The following is a 22,440-nucleotide window of genomic DNA, read 5'->3' as shown; positions in this document are numbered from 1 at the left end:
CTGCCACTGGATTAGGTGTTGGCAAAATAACTGTAGAAGACTGATAGGAAACTGATTCACACAAACATCTACATTCATGCATATATGTGTATATTTTAATTATATATGCAAGTATATGTGTGTGTGTTTATATTTATAGATCAAATTGAACATTTATAAGTTAAAATAGAAGTAAATTTCTGGGGCACCTGGGTGGCTCAGTCAGTTAGGCATCTGACTCTTAATTTCAGCTCAGGTCATGATATCAGCATCATGAGATTGAGCCCTACTTTGCTCCAATCTGAGCGTGGAGACTGCTTAAGATTCTCTCTCTCCTTCCCTCCTGACCTGTCCCCAGCTCTCTGTTTTTTGCATTTTTTTAAAAGTATATTTCTATGATTCCATATCTAACCAACTACAGACCCCAATCACTAGGGTTCTGCAACATAACTGGTAATGGGTTGTATGAGACGTCTAAGATAAGTGGTTTTTTTAATAACTTATTAGCCTTTACTAATTCTTCTATCATCCACTAACTTCAGAATATTCCAAATATGAATTAAATAAAATCTTATGGTTTCTGTTAGTAGAGAGGAAAGAAAGAAGGGAGGAAAGGTAGGAGGGGCAATTTTTTCTTTTAAAGAAGTAAAAAACTTTTAGTAATGCTGGCTATAAAGAAAACTTCTGAAAAACTTACATATTGTGTAATTTAATCCTCTTATAAGTTACTGATATTTCATCATCTGAGAAGGAAGGTATACAGGACCAATACATTACTTTAAAAACCCAATGAGGGCAGTTTTAAAGTGACTTAACAGTTTTCTTTTTCTTTCCTGTTTTTTTCCCCTGTTCCTTCTTTAGTAACCACAGTTTCCTCTTCCATGCTTGATCTATGCCACCACTGTTACAATCTGGCCACAACTGAAGGTAAATCTTACCTGTAATATGTAATTTCCAGAACTCTGATCTTCACCTTCCCTATATACCATTTGGATATATTTAATATTCAATAAAGTTACCCCTCCATAACATGATTTACCAGTAAGTTATTTTCTAAAAGCCATATTTCATCTCCAATAAGGCATCATATAACACACTTGTCTTTCAAGAATATGATTTTCTAATCCTATACAGCTCTTTACATGAAATAAGGAATATTTGTGTTTTTGGTCCCTATCACATAAATATAGAATCATTCTTCCATTGTTTCACCCTCTTCTATTACTGAAAAAAACTAGCAAGTTTCAGAGCAATCAATTAACTTATCATGTAGCACTGGCAAGCAGAAAGAAGGCCCGTGATTTTTAAACTCAAGTAGCTCATTGTTTGTCATGTGAATCATAATGAGAATAGTATTTTAGCCTCTCAGAACTGATTAGTTAAATGTCTTGTTTCCCCACTTATCCTCATTATAGCTGCCAGCTCTAATTTAAAATGTGATTATTGAGAGTACCATAGCATAATTTTAATTTTGAAATCGTGGATACACTTGGTATCAATGAAAGAGAAGCACCACTTGTAAATGGACACAGCCGACATGATACAAATAAATGATGTGTGCATTTCTCCCAACCTCTTGTCAATGTTACAGGACACCTACCTTACCAACAATCCTAGCCTTTCCAACCAATTTAGGTAGCTTTGTAAACTAGACCTCTCAGTAATGCTGCCATCACCAATGCTTCTGCAACTAGTTCACTCCCTAAAGTGTATGTCTGTTCTAGATAAGGGGTCCTGTTCTACTCAGTCCACACAAGCTTTTGTTTATGTATGAACTGCCCTCCTTCAGTCCTGCTTCTGTGCCATCACTCATGCTCTTTACTGTGTCCAGATCTCTGCAACCACTGTCCAACAATCTGAATCATAAACCTAACTCAAAATTCACTTCCTTCCGAGCCACGCTTGATTACCACATACATTACAACACCACTAATCTTGGAAGGGATTCTGCATTCTGTGTGGTCTTTGCTGGATCAGTTTACACTGTATTATCTAATGAAGACCTAGGCAATTTTTTCATGTTTTACATAAAAAAGCCTCAACTCCCCAACCAGCTATCAAATTACATGACAGCAGGGAGTAGACCATATTGCTTCTTTTGCATACTCCAGAACTTAATTCAGAGACCATACAGCAGGACTTAATTAATTTCAGCTTCAACTACTATTTGAAATGACATGGAAAAAGGCCTCGAAATTTAAAGTCTACCAAAACTATTTTAGAATGAGAGAATAACCCATAAATATGAAAAGGACCTATGAGCCAACACTAAATGTTGATGGCATTTCAATGTTTAGCAGTTTCTATGGACAGTGCTTTGCCAATTACAGACATAATCTCTTACTATACTTAGAGTGTACAGATTATTTGTCCCACTAGGTTTGCTGCCCGACAACCTGGTAGCTAGACACTCACATCCACTTTCGGAAGCCTCCACCCCTCTCTCCCCAATTCCTCTGGCTCCCAGTTTTTATTACAACCCATTTCTTGGCATTTTCAAAGTTTCTAGACTATGGTTACCTTGGGCTTAGCTTTTCCTTCAAACTTATAGCTGCTGATACAAAGTGAAGAGATATTTTTTACTAACTGCTCTGTATATAAAAAATATAGAAAGTTTTTACCTATCAGAGCAATAAAAATAGTATTTATGCTTAAATATGGTATGCATGATCATTTCTATTAAAAGGTCCTTCCTTGAAGGCTTCTATGATAAAATTGATTCTGTTGAGAAAATCATGTTCAACACTTAAATAAAGTGACATTTTCCCCCAAGATTGTGATCAATGTAAACCCAAAGGAGAGTTTTATAACAATAATGTTTAAATATCTAGCATTGTTTTTTGCAAACAAATGTAAAATGATTGATAAATTACTAGAAAAAGATTCCAATGCTGTGAGTTAATGTCTTCTTTACTAACAATTCAAAGAGCAAGTGAAAGTTTAGAAGCACAGTCTAAGTCTATCTTTAATACCTGCATTAAAATTCTCAGCCTTTCAAAGAAGCCAGCAGCCAAAACACAACATATAAACCCAAGTTATTAAATTATGACTTTGTTACAAAATAGGTCTCAGCATTCATAGGATGGGACAATTTTAAAAGTGAGAAAATTTGAAGTATATAATAATTTCTATTAAAGTTCCATAAATATACTGATTTAGATGACAACAGAACAATGAGCATTTTTAATATCCTTTTTTAAAGATTTTATTTTTTTATTTATTTGATAGACAGAGATCATAAGCAGTCAGACAGGCAGGCAGAGAGAGAGGAGGAAGCAGGCTCCCCTCTAAGCAAAGAGCCCGATGAGGGGCTCAATCCCAGGACCCTGAGATCATAACCTGAGCCGAAGGCAGAGGCTTTAACCCACTGAGCCACCCAGGCACCCCTGAGCACTATTAATATCTTTCTTCCCATTATGCAAAATAATCAAAATTACCAAAAAAAAAAAAAAAAAAACCACTTCTAAACCTGCAATTTTATATAAGACAATTTTCATCTACTGCTTTCCAGCCTCACTGTTACTGCAAAAACAATGCCTTTAAAAAAATTAAGGGGGAAAAATTCCTTCCTCAAAATATTTCCCCACCTTCTGCCTGTCACTGTCTTAACAGATCAACTTACTATTACCGTGGACACCACCTGTACCACCTAGTGACTGCCGCTGCTTTGCTTATAGGACTGGAAAACACATCCAGTTTACACTGCTTCTATATTCATCTGTAACAAATGTCCCCTCCGACATTTTACTAAATGAGAATGAGAATTCCTTTGCTGCATTCCTAAATTACCCTGCCAACCATCTTTCTGATGAAAGAAACTGAATTTATTTCAAATAAGACTTTAAGAAAAACATTACTATAAATCGTACATTGCTTCAAGACTACAAATTTTACTCCAAATAACAATTAAGCCCTATCTTAGGGCAACATTTTATGTAACAACATTATAAATGACATTACGGCCACCTGTACAAATACCAGTGTTTCAAAAGGTGATACATTTCTAATAGATTTATAATAAAACTCATAAAAACATTTACATCACTTAAATTGCTTGAAATAGGAAAGAGTGAGTAAGTTGTCACTGATAGTCTCAAAGGAATTAATAGACTCCATAAATGTTGTAATTCTTATCACAGAAAAATCCATGTTTTAACAATCACAGTAAAGGTATGCAACCGCAATTAACTTTATCTCAAAAAAAAAAAAAAATTTTTTTTCTTTTTTAAAACCATAAAATGCTGACCTAAATGTCAACTGAGGAATTTAATAAAGCAAATGAAATCTGGAAGTCAAATGACAAACTGTTTGCAACATATATCATCCTTCTCACTTGATGATATCAGGTGTCAAAGCAATTCCGTAAGAATTAGTTAAAAATATAAAAATGTTTTTCAAAGTACTTTGATTCAAAACTAACTGTTTAGGCTGAATTAGCTGTCAACAGGAGTTGAAACTTTTAAGCAAGTGAGCTGGTTACTTATTATATATACGAATAAACAATTTCCTGGCTAACATGATAAAAATACAGTAAGCAAGGAGAATCATCTGTGCACTAATTGTTTTATAAAATTAGACTGCTACTAACATGTCCACCCATATTATCCTCTAATCAAACCTCAACATTCTCTGCAGAAAGAAATATATATGAATCACTAATGGTCAACCTTTAGCATAGCACCAGCAGAGACCCCTTATTAAAACAGTATCGGCACTATTCCTAAGGCAACATCACCAAAGGAAACAAACAACTTAGAGCAAATGTCACAGGTGCAACATGAAGAAACAGCCTATATATAGTACTAGTTGTCATTCAGACTGAAACACCATTCATTCCTTCCTTCATCCTGTTACAATACTGGCTTGCAAGCATTTGACATCCAGCCAGAGAAAGAGTTACTTATGTCATCTTTTTAAATAATTGGACATAGGGTCCAATGTGTTCATAAAATAGGTCTGAACTGCAAGTCCTCTTTCTTCTAGAACAGCAGTTTTCTGAACATTAGGTTCCCTCTCCAGCAGTTAGAACAAGCTGTTACTTGACTAGTTAATTATGGCTGGTAGTCAAAAAAGATCATCACAGGCTCCTTCACTCTTCTAGGACCTCAGTCTATAGATTCAGTTTACACAACAGACCTTCCATCAAAATAGTGAAGTCACTAACCTCTGTTCTCTTTTAAGATGCATTAATTTCAAATCACAGCCATTAAAGCAATATTTATAACAAAAAGTATCAAAAATGTACCTTTATATTTATTAACTATGGAATATTCCAAATAACTGAACAATTAAACAGACATTAATATGCATAAAGTGTAAGCCTTTTAGAGTTTTTAGTATTATAAGGCAACATATATGGGTGCACATAGTCTTTAATTGAAATAAACAAGATATTAAATTGTTTAAGTATGCTCTTAAGTATGCGGAATGCATACATTTAAGACTAGATAGGAAAACACTAGAATATTACAGAATGATTATCTTGTATAGGAGATTATAAGTGACTTTTTCCTTCACTTTATCTTTGTTAATTTATACAGTAATTATTATTACTTTTTACATTAAAATTATACATAATTTTAAAAATATAACAATGTTTAATTATTGTTTGCCTATACATTCTTCAAAGTCTCCAAAAAAGGGACCAAAATGAAGGTCCTATATTTGAAGGAGAAGAGTACTGTTACTCAATTTGCCATTCCTCTGGAAAACAGAATTCCTACAATGACAGGAACTGGTTCACAGGGACACTACAGGCTTTCTAGGCACAATTCTAGGAGGTACAACCACCCGCCATCCTCTCCTGCCAGTTTCATCAGTCATGAAATGCAGATGATAATTATACTTACCTCAAAGGGTAGCTGCAATATTAAATGATTTCTCACACACACACATACACACACGTATTTAGCATTTAAAATGGTGACCTAGTAAACAGAAAGCACTATCAAAACCTTAGCTATTTTTCTATCATCATTGTATTACTACTACTGCCACCACCAACGCTAACACCATTACTTTAACTACTGCTACTATAAGAACAACAAACAAAGGCAACAGAGTCTCTCTCCCTCATGGGGCAATTTTCCAAAGAGAGTAAGGCCTACGGATCGGCTCTCAGAGATGAAGGGCAAAGAGGCCTGGGAATTGCACCAGAGATTGTTTTTCAGTAGCTGTAATGAGCCTCTGGCACTTGTTCACTACATTCTGGCCTGCAAAGGCCATCCCAACACCTTCTAGTACCACACCCGGGCCTGTATAAATTCTCTCTCCCTGTCTCACTGACTCTGACATTTTAGAAAATTTTGTTCATATCTTTTTTTTTTTAAGATTTTATTTATTATTTATTTGACAGAGAGAGAGAAATCACAAGTAGGCAGAGAGGCAGGCAGAGAGAGAGGAGGAAGCAGGCTCCCTGCTGAGCAGAGAGCCCAGTGTGGGGGCTCAATCCCAGGACCCTGGGATCATGACCTGAGCTGAAGGCAGAGGCTTTAACCCACTGAGCCACCCAGGTGCCCCTGTTCATATCTTTAAAATAGATTCCTAACATCTCCTCTGACCCATTCAGAATTATTCAAGAATATATGTTAATATCTTTGTGAGAGAGTTAGGTTACAGAAGGGTGGGTGGTCATTATGCTTTAATTAGTTTTGCCTATTTAAATATTTATTTAGTAAATTTAAATAAATATATTTATTCTTTTTCTATTTTTTTTTTTTTCTTTTTAAAGATAGTGTGTATGCATGGGCACACAAGGTGGAGGGGAGAGGCAGGGAGAGAATCCCAAGCAGGCTCCATACTCAGTGCTGAGCCCAATGTGGGGCTCCATCCCACAACCTTGATCATGACCTGAGCCAAAATCAAGAGACAGAGGCTTAAACGACTGAGCTACCCAGGAACCCTTAATCAGTTAAAATTTTAAACACTTTAGTCAAAATAAAAATATTCAATTGTGAACAAAAGACAACTGGGGTGAAAAATAATGAGTAAAACTTAGTGGCTGACATGCTCAATCAGCGAACTTAAACATAGGTGGCCACATGTGTAACAGGTAAGTCCTAACCGTCTTTGGTCATAGCTGATTGGAACTAGGTATGCATCTGTTCCAAGCCCAACCAATGGGAATGTAAACTAAAGAGTCCAAAGAAAAGATATAGGCACTACCATCAAATGATATAATCATTCAGAACATAAAGTCATAAATCAACAGTCAGCATATCCAAATCAAAATCACAGGAAGAAAGGCATTAACAGCCTTAGAAAGCAGGAAGCCAGTCCACAGAGAAATGCAAGAATGAGGGACCATATGGTCCTGAGAAGCAGAAAAGTTGACGACAGTCCCTGGCTTTCTATTTCTGGTCCCATGTGGTCTCAGTGAATTTTCTTTATTTACTTCCCTTCAGATGTTTATGAGACTGCTTGTTACAGAGGCAGAGATGAACAAATGTGCCCTAAACCAGCCTGACAGTATATTCCTGTTTATAACAAATGGACATGTAACCAGCACATCTTTTTTTCTATTTCTTGGTTAAAGAGATTGGAATAGTGATTAAACGTAAAATAGTCCTTTCTTAAAGATCAATGCCCCAAGGTACTACCTTGCTTTGTGTCAGCAGAAGAGGAAACAGGAAGACAAGAATTCCACAAAAGAACTCAATTCTGCAAAAGGATTTTAAGCTTCAGGGATAATCTGTTACAGAATATTTATACAGTACCTGCTTCTTGGAAGAAACATGGATTCCTTAATGAACACGGAACCAGATAGAAGGATATACCAGCAGGTCCCAATATCATCAGGACTGGAAAAAAAGATAACAAAATCAGATGATTATCTATGACAACAGCAAAATTAAAACAAATATAGTACAAAGTATAGTACCCATTTTCCTTTCAGAATCATGAAGAATGATGAAATAGCATAAAACAAGTACATAAAAACACCATTCCATTTTTTAAATCATCTTTTATCCCCCCCAAATAAGCTAAAGATACTTATCAGTATATTTAAATGTTTTAAATATTCCTTAGACCTATTGCACCTACCATCCTGAGTTTTATCTTTTAATTTTTTTGACTGAAAACACTTCCCCTGCTTCAAAAATCAAAATATAGAACAGTAAACAGTGAAACTCGGTCTTCAAAACCTTTTCTCCGGTCTACCAAGCTCCCACATTTTTCTACCACACTTGTTGGATATTCTTTCAGATTTTTTTATGTGTATGCACAGAAAAATGGACATATATTCTTATTCCTTCTACTGTCTTTTCTTTCTTTTTATGGAAAGACAGCACATTCTATAGTGTTCTTCCCTTTGCACTCTTAGAGATCTTTTTATGAGAGTACAGCTTTCTTGTGGATGTGCCATATTTGCCTTAAGCAACCCCGGTGACCGTCATTTCCGTTGTTTTTAATCATTTGCAATTATTTAAAAATAATAAATCAAAAGTGCAATGAGTGACCCCTGTGCATACAGTACTGACTATAACTGGTAACCAGAAGTGCAACTGTTGGGTCAAAGGGCACGTACACTGTAATTCTGATGAGTATCAGACTGTCCTCTGCAGGTGCTCAGCAAGTTGCCTGTATACTTCCACACAGCTTTACTAATATATAGTATAGTTTGTTATATCAGTTTAACAAATGTTTCACAATTTTATGAGGAGGGCTATTCTAGATGCTTAGGACACTTCAGGGAACACCCCCACCAACAACAAAAAGTCCCTCCGCTTATGGAGCTTATATTCTGGTGGGACAATACAGATAATAAACAAGAAAAACAATGAAATGGTAAATGACAAATCAGTGCTCTGGGGGAAGAAATTACTATAGTTTAAGGAAAATGGGAGGGTGGGTGTTATAGTTCCAAATGGCTGGGCAAGGCAAGTCTCACTGAGAAGAGCACATTTGGGCAAAGAAGCTGACAACCTACTGGGTTCCTAAGAAACCAGCATTCCAGGCAAAGGGTGAGGAGGATCCAATGTTAGTGCAAAGGCTGACATGGCCCGAGTGAGGGGGACAGTGTGGTGTGGCTGTTGCACAGTAGGTGAGGGGTAAGCCACTGGGGGTCATAAGTAATTCTGCCATTCAGGCCTTTTATCAATCTTTTCATCTGTTTATGAAAATGAGATCTCAGTGCTTTTTTTTTTTTTTCACTTCTTTTTCTTCTTATTACAAGAGCATCTTTTTTCTTATTTTCATGAGTTGTATCTTTTCCTGTGAAATCAGTTTACTACCTTTAACCAACATTCTATTAAATTGGGGGACTTTTTCTAATCTAGAAATACTTGATAAAAATTAACCTTTTTAAAAACACGTACTGTGAATAATTTTTTCCCGCAGTTTCGAGCTTTAGCCTTTATGCTTTTTGCCGTGTTTAAGTTATTTTATTTTATCCACTCAAGTGCACCAAACTTACAAGTTAAAATAAAGGCTTAGCTACCATGAAAAAACAAAACAAAACAAAAAAAAACCCCAAAACCAAAAAGCTAAACATAGTAATGGCTTAACCAGGAGGGAGTTCATTTCTCTCACAAACACATAATAACAGCCTTAGCACAAAGGCCCAGGGCTGATAGGACAGTTCCATGGTATGGAGAACTCAGGCTCTTTCTATTATGTGGCTTAATCAGCCCCAACCCACAACAATCACGTCATATTCTCAGCTGGCAGCTTCCAGTCTCACCAGCGTATTTACATGCTAACCAGCGGAAGGGCTAGAAGGAAGTACAGAGCCTATCCCATTGCAGTTAAGAGTTCAAGGAAGCTGCATACTACACTTGTCTCACATCACAACGAATCACATGTGTGTTGCAAGGAGTCTTCAATCCCCCTGCTGCCAAGTTTTCTCCTTTTTGGGGAGTCGGTGCAAGGTGTGAATAGATCCCAAAAGTTTTTAAAGGACAATAAATTCTATTTCCAATTCTGAATAGTTATTTAAAACACCAATCCCTATCACGTAATCATTTTCATTTTGCTATCTGCTTCTAAACAAATCAACAGTTGATCATCATTTCCCTGAAATCCAGTCTTATCTAATATCACAACTACTTAGTCCTCAATGGCAAGGCCTCATGACCATGTAAAGGAACAATAGTGTTAAACAGAGTTTAGCTCCAATGAAACCATAAACGTTAAACGATTTCTCAAATGAAAATGCAAAGTACTGTACTTTGGAAATAACTCATATCCTGTTGTCTCCAGATTTTAATCATTAGCTTTTGCAATCTATAATCATTTACCTAGTTCTTGGGGGAAAAACTTTCTTGTCTTTCTTAGCATATGGTGACAGCATTATTATTAAATTCTAATTTATGTCAAGTGAAAGTGTGTTCTCTGAATTGCAAGCATAGCTTTAAAAAAATTTAATAACAAGTAATAAAACATTGAAATGAAAAGAAAAAAATGAATTATTATGTAAACTTAATCTGCTCTTACAATGCTCCCTTTATCACCAAAAGGTTGGTCAAGAGAAATGAAATCTAGAAAAACAGGAAGTTAAGGTAGATCACTGCTTATTAACTATGTGGCCTTAGGCAAGTTACTAGAGCAACTGTAAGGATTAAATGAACAATGCTCATTAAATGCAAGTAATAATTATTGTAGAGCTTTTTATGATACACCATGGTCTAGATTAAATGTGACACAGAGAATATAACAAACATTCATTGTTTTTCTAGCCATATATTCTGACTCCCTGAATGCCCATTCATTACCCATCATTAGAGGTGATTCTTCTAGAAAAAACTTAAGAGATAAAGATAAGAAGTTGATACACCCAAACTTTTCCACTTACTATAATTTTGTTTCCCTAATAGATGAGCTGTTTCCACTACCTTTTCCAAAAAATTCAAATGTTAACTCACAAGAGCTATATTTGCTTCCGTAAGAATTGGCAGAGGATGATCATTCAATTAACAAACATTTATTGAATTTGGGAAGCATTTACACTACACCAAATGCCAAATACAACCACTGCAATTTCTTTGAGTTGTCTCTTTTTTAAAGATTCAGGTTTTATAAAAGCACATCAGAACTAGGAAAACAAAAACAGTGAATTTTATTTTAACATGTTCTGGAAATAGCTATAAGCTAGAAAATCCCTCCCATCTTCTCTTCCCACCCATCCCCCTCCGCCCCCCAGAACTCATGTTGGTTTGTGTTCCAAAAATTCCTTGCTGTGAGATGCCACCATAAAATCTGTTTTACATAGTCTTAATCATCCAGAAAATTCTCCTGACTTTGTTAGAAATCATCTACAATTATGCCTCAGGCAGGCAATGTTTCAGGATGGGATGTATCCTGCTTCCCTTCAAAGTCCGCAAATACTCCTTTCCCACAGTGCAGCTGTCGTTACCCGAGAGGTTTTATAGCATTTTACACATACAAAGTGATGATGTTTTTTCAAAAGAAAACATGAAGAAGTTAGCAGCAACAGCATTCAACTTTTCTACACTTAAAGGGTAAGCAAACTGAATCCACGACCTCGCTTACAGACACACTAGCAATGAAGTTAGCTAAGAGAAGGCTGAGTACAGCGATAACAGTTATGCGGGACTAACGCTGGGATTTATTTTGTCCAGAGGTTCTCAAGTTTTAATACGCATATGAATCACCTGAGATATGAAGTAAGAATACATCCTCCCAGGCTCTACTTATTCCACCCAAACCCACAGGCTGTAACTGTTAGGTGGGAAATAAATCACAGCACCTTTTAAACAAATATCCCAGGAGATTCTTATGTATGGAGATTGTCAACTTTGAAAAACCTTTAGAAAAACTGTCTCTGTATTAAGCCCCAACAACAACAAACAGCAAGGGAAAAAAGTACAACTCTTACCACTATCTACGTAAATATGTTGCAGGTGTTGTATTCACCAATGTTATTTTGATGTTTTCCTCAAATAATTGTTTTATGCTTTAAAAATATGAGCTAAGGGCTAAAATTATGAGCTAAGGGGAAAGGCTGAATCTTAGAATAAACCTGATCGAGCATCTCCAAATAACCTAAGTTTTAACATCACCAGCAATGGGGAGAAGAGAGAAACCTCGAGATTAAAGAGGGACATATAGCAAAGGAGTACGTTACAAGTTTCTCTGATTAACCAAACTGGACATGTATAAAAATAACTTTTTAGACTGAACTAAGAACTATAACAGACAACTGATTTGATGCCAATACAGCCCATTCTGCATCTATAAAACGAAAGCCACAAAAGCCTAGATGTATGACAAGATACTCTGAGAGCCTTTTTTTTTTTAATCTCACCAATGGCGAGAAAATGAACCCAAACAAAACAAAACAAAAACTATAAAATAAAAACAGACCATTACAAAATGATCAATTCACTCCCAGTATAATTAGTTAGAAGGACTCTGAAGTAATAAAAAATGAATGATGCCTTTAAGAACCAAGGCTAAACCAAAAATGGCAAGTACAGACTTAGCATAATGGGGAAGAGGTAAGCATGAAATCTGGTGCCATTCTTTCCCCCACCTTACTGCCTTCTACTCCTCAACACAAACCCACCACTGCTGACTGGCTGTTTTCCTGTCTTTCCTTCCCATCTCTGCCAATTTGTTCAAGATGTTTGCCTTTCTCTACCTTCTTAATCACACTGTACCTGAAAGAAATGGCTCAAATCCTATTTTTTTTATTTTTTATTTATTTTCAGCATGACAGTATTCATCACTTTTTCACCACACCCAGTGCTCCATGCAATCCATGCCCTCTATAATACCCACCACCTGGTACCCCAACCTCCCACCCACCCGCCAATTCAAACCCCTCAGAATGTTTTTTTAGAGTCCATAGTCTCTTATGGTTCACCTCCCCTTTCAAATCCTATTTTTTTTAAGATTTTATTTATTTTATTTGACAGACAGAGATCACAAGAAGGCAGAGAAGCAGGCAGAGAGGGAGGAGGAAGCAGGCTCCCTGCTGAGCAGAGAGCCCGAGTGGGGCTCGATCCCAGGACCCTGGGATCACGACCTGAGCCGAAGGCAGAGGCTTTAACCCACTGAGCCACCCAGGCGCCCCCAAATCCTATTCCTTAATTAAAACATTCTCACTTACCATTTTCCAAATTCCAAAATACTTATCTCATCCAATTTCATTCTATTTTATACTTTTCTCTATTGAATTCTTAGTCCTGAGGTATCTAGGTATCCTCCTCCAACTACTTGAACCTCCTTTTAGACAAGAACTGTGTGCTGTACCAGGTGGAAACTGGGCACCATTTTAGCTACTAGTTGTTCAGGTAGAGCAGACCATGGCATGCTTCTGCTCATAACCCACTGTTCCCTAACAACGGATAGTCCAAACCCCTTAGCACAGCACGTGAGGGAAGCAATATATTGCTCTGCAAAGTGCAAAGCCTTGGGAACATCTGTTCTTTCCCACCAGCCTGGTGAAGTTAAATTCTAAGACTCTAGTTCCTCCACTGTAAAATGGAGATGTCGATACCTTTTTCACAGATTTAACAAAACAGTATCTATGCAGTGCCTTGTATAATAAGTACACAAAAAAATACGAGTTCTCTTCATCTCTTTTCTTCTATCATGACCCTTTCCAAAAGGTCCAACCTACAATTATACTTTCTGCTCCTAATCCCAAATACCCTATACAGCAAACTTCACCCAGTTCAGCCACACTACACTTTTTTCCCACCAATTCCTCAGGGCCTTTGAACAAATGTGCTGTTCCAGCTTCTAAACAGTACCTTTTATCTAGTAAGCTCATTACTCATCCTTTGAATTCCAGGTTAATCACCACTTCCTCTGAGAATTTTAGTAGCTTTGAAATAAAGTGAGTCACTCTCCTCCTAAGTTCCCAGAGCATTTTGTACATGCCCATATTAAGCAGTTGCCAGTATCAGAATATTTATTTTAGGAGTCTTCCCCCATTAGTTTTTAAACTCCTCTCACTCACCAGTACCCCCTATACATACACTATACAATGCTTGACTGGCACTCAGCTATATTCTTAATGAATTAATTAATAATTTAATAGACACCAGCTCAGATGTGGTATTAAAGTGAAAGTCAGGGGCGCCTGGGTGGCTCAGTCGGTTAAGCGTCAGACTCTTGGTTTCCTCTCAGGTCATGATCTTAGGGTGACGAGATCTGGATGAGCAGGGAGTGGGCTCTGCGTTCAGCACGGAGTTGGCCTGTCCCTCTCTTTCCCCCTGTACTCATGCCCCACTCCCCCCAATCCCCTGCAAAAAATAAAGTGAAAGTCAAAGATGTAAGTTTTAATTTACTAGTAACCAAAGGAATGAAGCCAGGCTGAAAGAACTTCCTTAGCAATATCCTGTAGGTCCACACGGTGGCGATGTCTCCACGTCAAAGAGCTGTGTGCGCTGCTCCACATTCCATATTTAATAAAGCAGGAAGCTAATACAAGTGATCAAATCAAAGTTGACAAGGCGGTTGAAAGAACCATCATCAGCATCAAAAGAAAACTAACTCAGAAAAGATGGCTATTAGCAAAAAAATAACATGAAAAGACTACTTTATTCAGTTGTTAATAACAATATGAAAATTTAATGGTGTTTTGTAGAGCCCAATCACCCAAAAGAGCTGCTTATGGCAATGAAGGCAAGGAAAACAGAGGAGAAAGACTTGTAATAAAACAGGAGTGGCAGGAGGGGGCAGGCAGCTGTGTGCAAAAATACTTGTCTGGTTTAATATTCAGTTCAAAACAGACATCTAAGCAGGGAGGGGTGGTGGCGACAAATAGAAACTTAAATACTGGTTAAGAATGGTACCCTTGCAAAACCCAAACGATTTGGGACCAGAAAGTAGTGCTTTCCCAGATGACCTACAAAATTAGGTATGAGGAGGGCATGAGCGCTACAAAAAGTGCACCCCCCATTATAGCAGATCGAGTACAATATGGCACTGGCACAGAAGTGATCCAGGGGAGTGTAGAAGAACCTCCACAGTGCTTTTTCTACTGGCAGCATTAACAAAACATGAAAATCATGGGGAATAAGCATGGCCACCCATTCAGGCAAGCATCAGTAAAGTATGCACAAACAGTGGTTAGGAAGACCATTCAGGGAAGAGGTGGTACATGGCAATCACAGAGAGGCTAGGTACAACCAAGACCTCAAACCCAAACATCCATTTTTCGGATATTTTAGAAAGGATGTTAAACCACAATCAAACATCAAAGCTGCCGGCATCCAAGAGATGCAGAGACAGGACTCTTACCACCTTTACGTGGGCGATTGGCTCCACATCTGTGGTAAAACATCAGAGAGGGGGGTAAAAAATGAAGACTAACAAAAGTTCCGATAACTAAGTAGAAACAACTAACAAGGAGTCTCAGAGGGCCAGCCACCAAGTGGCCCAAACTAGAAAAACACCTGTTTCTTCTCCTGTATCCACTGAGCAGCAGCATCCAACCAGAGGATAAAACCAGAAAACAGAAAATCTTCCTACTTGTTTCTCCTTCTCCCCAACCTATCGTCACATTCTTTTTGCGCCTCCCAAACCCCAAGACTTTCAATCGAAGCCGTCTGCTGAAGTTCAGGCCCTCGCTGCTGCTTACCTATGCTGTCATTATACTGTTTTGATGGGCTTAGACTTATAGTCTCAAAATACAGGATTACGCCAAAAACTAACATGAAAATGACTTTACTTATTTAAAGCAAATTATTCTCTGTTCTTTTACAGGGGTCAGGCAGTCAGCTCACCTCAGAGGTTTTCAATATGCACTTGCGAGCCCCTTGGGACAGTCCTACCCTCCTCTAACCATAATAGCTACTGCTATTGAGCTAAATAGGATTTCCCTTGAACAAAGTGTTCCATGGCTTAAAAAAAGAAATTCAAACAATGGCCACCTTCCAATATACAGATGGCTTTTCAGATACACAATAATTTTAATCTTTTTCAAATACATTACATCACTTTTGTTACTGAATTTAGCAAAAAGTTTAATCGTAAGTTGTTTTTGGTTTTTGCTCCTCTGATGGGACTGTAAGCTGAAAGACAAAATACGTATGATTTATTTTTGTATGGCCAATGACACAAAGTAAGCTCACCAAATAAATTAATGCAACACAGCATTGTAAGTGACCTTAACAATATTGGGTCAAAGAAAAATGAACCCACACCATTTTTATTAAGGCACAAAATATAACATATATTTTAGAGCTCTACCAAGAGTTACAACTGCTTGGCACTCATATTCCTAACTTATAGAGAAGCAATATTTTGTCATAAAATCATACTTCATAATATTTAATAATATATAAATATATAAATTCCCATACTTACAAAAACATTTAAAAAATAGAGGGTAACTTTGTAATCTATTTCCTAAGAGTTCTAAATTATAAGGAAGTTACTTCACTTTTATAAATAAAAACTTGAAGGGAAAAAAAGCACCTTATAACATTAAGTTTTTCAGAAAATCCTTATTCTTTACTCAAAGCGCTCAATTACAGAAGCTTAGAACCATGAAAAAGTAAACAGAATCAGAACTCTGAAAACTGATGAAAATATTAAGCTATTTCAGCTTTATTTTGAAAAAAATGTATTTTGAAAATATAAGGAATGTAGTAGGCATCCATTTTTTTAAAATTATAATTTACTTAACCAGCAAAATGAACACTATAAACTTTGAAGAACTAATAAAGCCAGAAATCCTATAGGCTCATAAATGGAATCATTCTTAAACATAAAATTCATTTAAAAAATGAAATGGAGTGATGCCTTGGTACTCCTGAAGTTACTCAAAACACTTTTTTTTTTTAATGAAAGAAAAAATTCAATGTGGATTACATATTTATTACAATATATCGGTCATTCAGCTACATTAAGGGTGGAGGGGTATTTTGGAAGGCTCAAGAAACAATTTATCAAATTTAAAAGACCAGCCAAATCTGAAAAATTAATGGTTTTGAAAACTACCAATGGGTCATGAAATTAATTATAAAGCTGTGTCTTTTAGACTTACACACTGCAGTTGTTGTTGTTGTTGTTGTTGTTGTTTTCCCACAACAAACCTGTTCCTCAACTAGAGAAAACTGGTGCTCAGAAATTAAAGAGAACTGTAGAAATCCTGAAATGGGAGTCAAATCCAAAGCCAGATCTGCCCAACCCACTAAGGTCCTGGAGTAAGTACAATAATACTGCCTAACGATTTACAGCACTATTAACCCGTACTTATCAGAAAGCAGGAAGCCTTATTTACCAACTGTATATTTTCTCAAATAGCTTTTTTTGAGAGTTCAGAGGTCTTTATGCACTAATGAGTTTCAGAGAAAACTGACACAAAGAATCTCACATCAAATATGCAGTCAGCTCTTTTATTACAAAATGAGACCATAAGGAAGGTCTTTATTGGCTGATCTAGAAAAGGAGTATCTTCCTTTGAAATAAATAAAAAAAAAAAAAAACCAGATTATTGCAAATTTCTGTACTAGGCATGGCAAATGTAAACCACAGTCCTTGCCCTGACAGAGTTTAAAATTAAATACAGTTTTGAAAGTTATTTACTCTTCCATTCACCACAAAAACAAAACATTTTTATTGAAAGACTACTAGTAAATATTAAAATACCAATATTGCTAAGAAGCCCTCAAGTATTACCATATGTACATAAAATAATCTTTCTAAGTAAGTCCATATGTTGGTATGCATACATACACACACACAGGGGTGTGTGTATTTGAATTCTCATAATTACATAGGGCACATGAGTACCTCACAACATGCCAAGCTTGGTGGCCAAACATCCTTGTACTACAATTCTATGCACAGGCTAATTCTTTAAAAATATCATTCCTTTGTATAAATGAAAATCTTAGGTTTCACCATTTTCTTCATACACACATACAAGTATAGCAAAATTATGGAAACATGGCCAAGAAAGATACTTAAAAATTGTGATTATATGTTGCTAGGAAAGAAAGGAGATGTGAAATATTGGGGGGGTTTTTTAGGGTTGGTTTGTTTTTTAAAGTGGGGAGCTAATGCAACCTAAATAATCGATGGGTAATGTAAAATAAAATAAATGCTTGGCTACATCAGAAAGGAAAAAGTAGGACAGTAATTGGATATGTGCCAAAGAGTCAAAGAAGAACATTCTTATGGATAGCAGAGACTGAGATATTTAGAGTCTGTAGGGATGGGGGCGGGAGGAGAGGTCAGCAGCAGCACAGGAGAAAAGAGGAATAACCACCCTGGGCAGGGAAATGGACCCTTCTTTCCCCTGGAGGGATGGGAGAAACAGGAGGCACCAGCAGCCAGACAAATTGGGCATTTAAGAACAGAAAGTGAAGCCTGAAGCAAAATCCCTTGAGGAGGAGTGGGAGGGCTTGGTGGCCTTACAGAGAAGTAACAATTCAGGATAGCTGCTGTAAAAACAGGAAACAAGTCAACAAATGAAAAGACCCCTACAAGCAATAAGGGCTGAGCTGAGGCTTGAGGTTCTAAATTGCACATTTACAGATTTAAATCAAAATACTTGAAGAGACTCAATAGGCCTCAATGAAGCTTTTCTTTTCTTTTCTTTTTTGAAACAATTTCCTCTCCTGCAATAAGGAAAGAAACTCCTTCACAAAATGCTATGGAAACTCTTTTGGAAACTAAAGGATTCAGGCAGATATATATGTGGAAAATGAGCACAGAGATAGAGTTACACATATTTATACTGTGGATATGTGATGTGTGTGTACACTTAAGAAAAGCTATAATGGTTGAATTTCTGATCCAAAGGCTTTTAGCACTTTAAATGTATATATAAATTAAAACAAGGATGGTTGGCCACTAAAGAAAAACTAACGCTGAAAGGACACATTGTTTATCTCATTTCTGGAATTAAATTCTTTAAGTAAAATATCTCTAAATTAAAGTCCATCAGCTTCGGAATTTATATTATCCAACTCTATTTCCCAAGTGAGCAAAATACAGATAAAATATAGCAGATAACAAATGAAAGGAAGGCAGAAATCACCTGATATTCGCATCCACTGTATAAAGTTCAACTAATTTGATCTTTCTAGTACAGAAAAATACTAGAATGTAAATGGTCAGTTCTAAATTTTTTAAAGTTCAATTTCATCAGAACCACAATTCTCCCCCTAATCTCGATACAATTTAAAACGCATTTCTGTCATCCTGTTGGTTTATGCTAAAACAAGAACACCTTGGCAGTTAGACATTACTACCATAATGCTTTCCTAACGAAAAGTCTAAAGCAACTAAAAAATTGGGAGACCAAAATGCAAATTATCAAAACACTGATGATGACAATGACAATAGCAGCTTTTTTTTTGAAGATTTCTTTTTTTTATTTTAGGGGGAGAGGAGTAGGTGAGGAGAGGGACAGAGGGAGAGAATCTCAGCAGACTCCCTGAGAAGCAGCTAAAATTTTTATGCACTTACTGTATATGCAATGCTCTACATACTTTACACACAGTACTGATATTGTTCTCACACCAACACTACAGAGTAGGTACTATTATTATTGTTCCCATTTTATAGATGAGAAAAAAGAGGTACAGAGTTGGATCAAAAGAATACCATATTTACCTGGTGAAATTATTAAAACCATAGACTTAGAAGTTACCAGCACACAAACAGAATAAGAAAAAGAAAATACTCATCACTGGGTCATAAAACCAAAGTCTCAAAGTCTTTGATATTCTGGCTACACTACATTCTTAAAGCTTGAAGGAGAACAAGAACAGACAAGTCATTTCCCTCATGAGTTAATAACAACAGGTCCTCCAAAGAGGGATAGTATTAAGTTATCATAGACTTATATGCACCACAAATACAAATGTTCTTTAATTTTCAAAACTGCATTTACATGAATTGCTAGCAGCAGAAACATGTCTATTCAAAGATCACAGCAGAAAACGTTCTAATTATGCTTCATCATAAGATTGGCCAACTACTAGGGATCTGATTAAGTGATCTACAATTAGTCTCTGAATTTTTGGTCTTAGGAAATCATGATATGCACAGACTTTTCATTGTTACTAATGCTGTCACCTTACTCTAACTAGTCAAATATGAGCAACTGCTACAATCAACTGTATATACAAATTCTAGCCTAAATGCAATCTATTTAGGATTATCTAAAACATGGCTTTGCATTATCAGCATAATTCACATTAACTGTCTAAACTGACTTAAAAAAAAAAACTCAAGTATATTTAAAGACACTGTAAATTACCTTCAATTTAAATGAATAATAAGTAATCACTGCTAGGGACTCAAGATAATAGAGGCAGAATGGATGGTGGGTTTCCATCACCCCAGGAAACCCAGCAACAGGGGGAGATGATGTGCTCATACTGACTCACACACAAGCAATAGCATTTCTCAGCGTGCCATTTCTTACCATGGCATGAAAATGGCCAGTAAAAGCTGGTGAGTGGTAACAGCTAAGGTGACAGAATCACCAGGTCTAGGCTCAAATCCAGATTCCACTTTCAACAATGAGACCTTGGCAAGTTCCAAGTTCTTTAGCCCCTAAAAGCCTGAGCTCCTTCATGTGTAAAACTAGGGTGATGACAACATCTACTCCAAAAGGCAAACTATAAGAAGTTAATGCATGTAAAGCACTTATTAGACTATGTGGGAGATAGGAAGTCCTTGTTCAATGTCTGCTATGACCTCATCATCAATACTACCAAAACCACGTTTTTTTTGGGGGGGGGGCGTGACAATAAAGGAATAGAGTTGACACTTACTACCACTAGACTGCTTCAATAAATGTTAATAATATTCCTCAGAGATTTCCAACCCTGACATTTGTACATCCCATTCCACTGATAGCTTCTAATTGCTCCTAAAAGAAACAAATATTCTAAAATATTTATATCTTAATTTCTTCAAGAATAAAATACGTTAAAGGCATTTGCCTCTTGTTAGTTTTCCCATTAACAAATACATCCTGGTTACTTACTATTCTTCTATACTTGACATACATTCTTTTAATTTCTAGACTAAATATTTACAAATGCCTGTTAAACAGCCTCTAGATGTCATAGTTTCCTACATTACAACCTAAGAATCATCCTAGATCAGATCAGATCAGATCAGATCACCTATCCCTGACGCCCCCCCCCAATTCCTTCAGGTAGCCTCAGTCCAAGCTTTACTCCCTCAAATTACTTCAATTGTCTCCTCACTAATCTCCCTGCCCAGCCACTCAATCTAATCCACCTCTGTATTTTCAGAGAGACACAGGTATCATCTTTGAGGGGAAGGATGGGGAGGCATTTGGTCATATCGTTTTGCTGCTTGAAAACTGGCCACATGGCTACAGATTAAAACAGATGTAAGAAAAACACCAACCAATAAATAAACTGTAAAAAAAAGAGAAAAAAGACTTTTTGAGACAAAGAGATTTTGAATGTTATCATAATATTAAAGAATAATTTTTTTTAGGTTTGATGATAGTATTGTGGTTAGGTTTTTTTGTTTAAGTCTTTATCTTTTAAAGATAAAGATACATACCAAAATTGATATGGATGAATTGTTATGTCAGGATTTACTTATAAATAACCCAGCTGGAGGTGGGAGAGGGGGAGTTAGAGATGAAGCATAATTGGCCATCAGTTAACAATGTTGGATGATACACACATGGGGGTCCGTTATACTGCTGTCTTTAATATTGCGAACATTTATAATTTTCCATAATAAAATGTTATTTAGAAGGGAAAAAACTCATTTCCAATTGCCTAAAGAATCACAACTGGTTATTTTTAACAACACATTTACAAGCAAATTATGACTGTGGCCTGACTCTTCTCTCAATTTGTTATCTTGATGCCCACCCACATGTCAGTGGTCCTAAACTTGCCACAGCATTCAGAACATCAGATCAGGCCCTTTCCCTCTCTGTGTTCCCATATTTACTCTTCCTTCTGCCAAGAAAGTCTCTCTAGACCACCAGATATACTTTTGAGACCTAGTTCAAAGGGCCACTTCTCTAAGACTCTCCCCATTCCCTTCAGGGCTTCCCTTGCACTTCTTCAGCCCTTAGTACCTATCCATTTTCTCAGTTCCTCTGGTTGGTTATTTGTTGTTGTTGTTTTCCTTTTATTCTATTTCTACCTCCTTCAAGAGATTGTAATTACAGGGGCACCTGGGTGGCTCAGTGGGTTAAAGCCTTTGCCTTTGGCTCAGGTCATGATCCCAGGGTCCTGGGATCGAGTCCCGCATCGGGCTCTCTGCTCAGCGGGGAGCCTGCTTGCCTGCCTCTCTGCCTACTTGTGATCTCTGTCTGTCAAATAAATAAAAAAATGTTTAAAAAAAAAAAAAAGAGAGAGAGATTGTAATTACAGCCTCCCTAAGGGGGAGAAGCTGTATTTCATTTATTCCAATAAATACTCCCTATAATATGCATGGAAAGTAGTAATTATTTATTTAATAGTGCTTTGAAAAATGGAAAGTCAACAGAACAACAGCCAATCATGGCAAACATTAATAAAATAG

The 22,440-nt window shown here is 36.7% G+C and overlaps 1 protein-coding gene across 11 annotated transcripts in view; it reads right to left on the bottom strand.

The window, feature by feature from the left end:
* Positions 1 to 22,440, bottom strand: part of RAPGEF2 (Rap guanine nucleotide exchange factor 2) — a 240,720-nt gene that overhangs the window by 136,092 nt on the left and 82,188 nt on the right. For all 11 annotated transcript variants that reach the window (XM_044224723.1, XM_044224726.1, XM_044224731.1 and 8 more), the window contains exon 4: positions 7,695 to 7,778. In XM_044224723.1, coding sequence (XP_044080658.1) covers positions 7,695 to 7,778 — 84 coding nt within the window. The remainder of the gene's footprint in view (positions 1 to 7,694; positions 7,779 to 22,440) is intronic.

The sequence above is a fragment of the Neovison vison genome, chromosome 11 (genome assembly GCF_020171115.1).
Source record: "Neovison vison isolate M4711 chromosome 11, ASM_NN_V1, whole genome shotgun sequence".
Taxonomy (NCBI): Eukaryota; Metazoa; Chordata; class Mammalia; order Carnivora; family Mustelidae; genus Neogale; species Neogale vison.
This window is presented reverse-complemented; position numbering and strand designations above follow the sequence as displayed.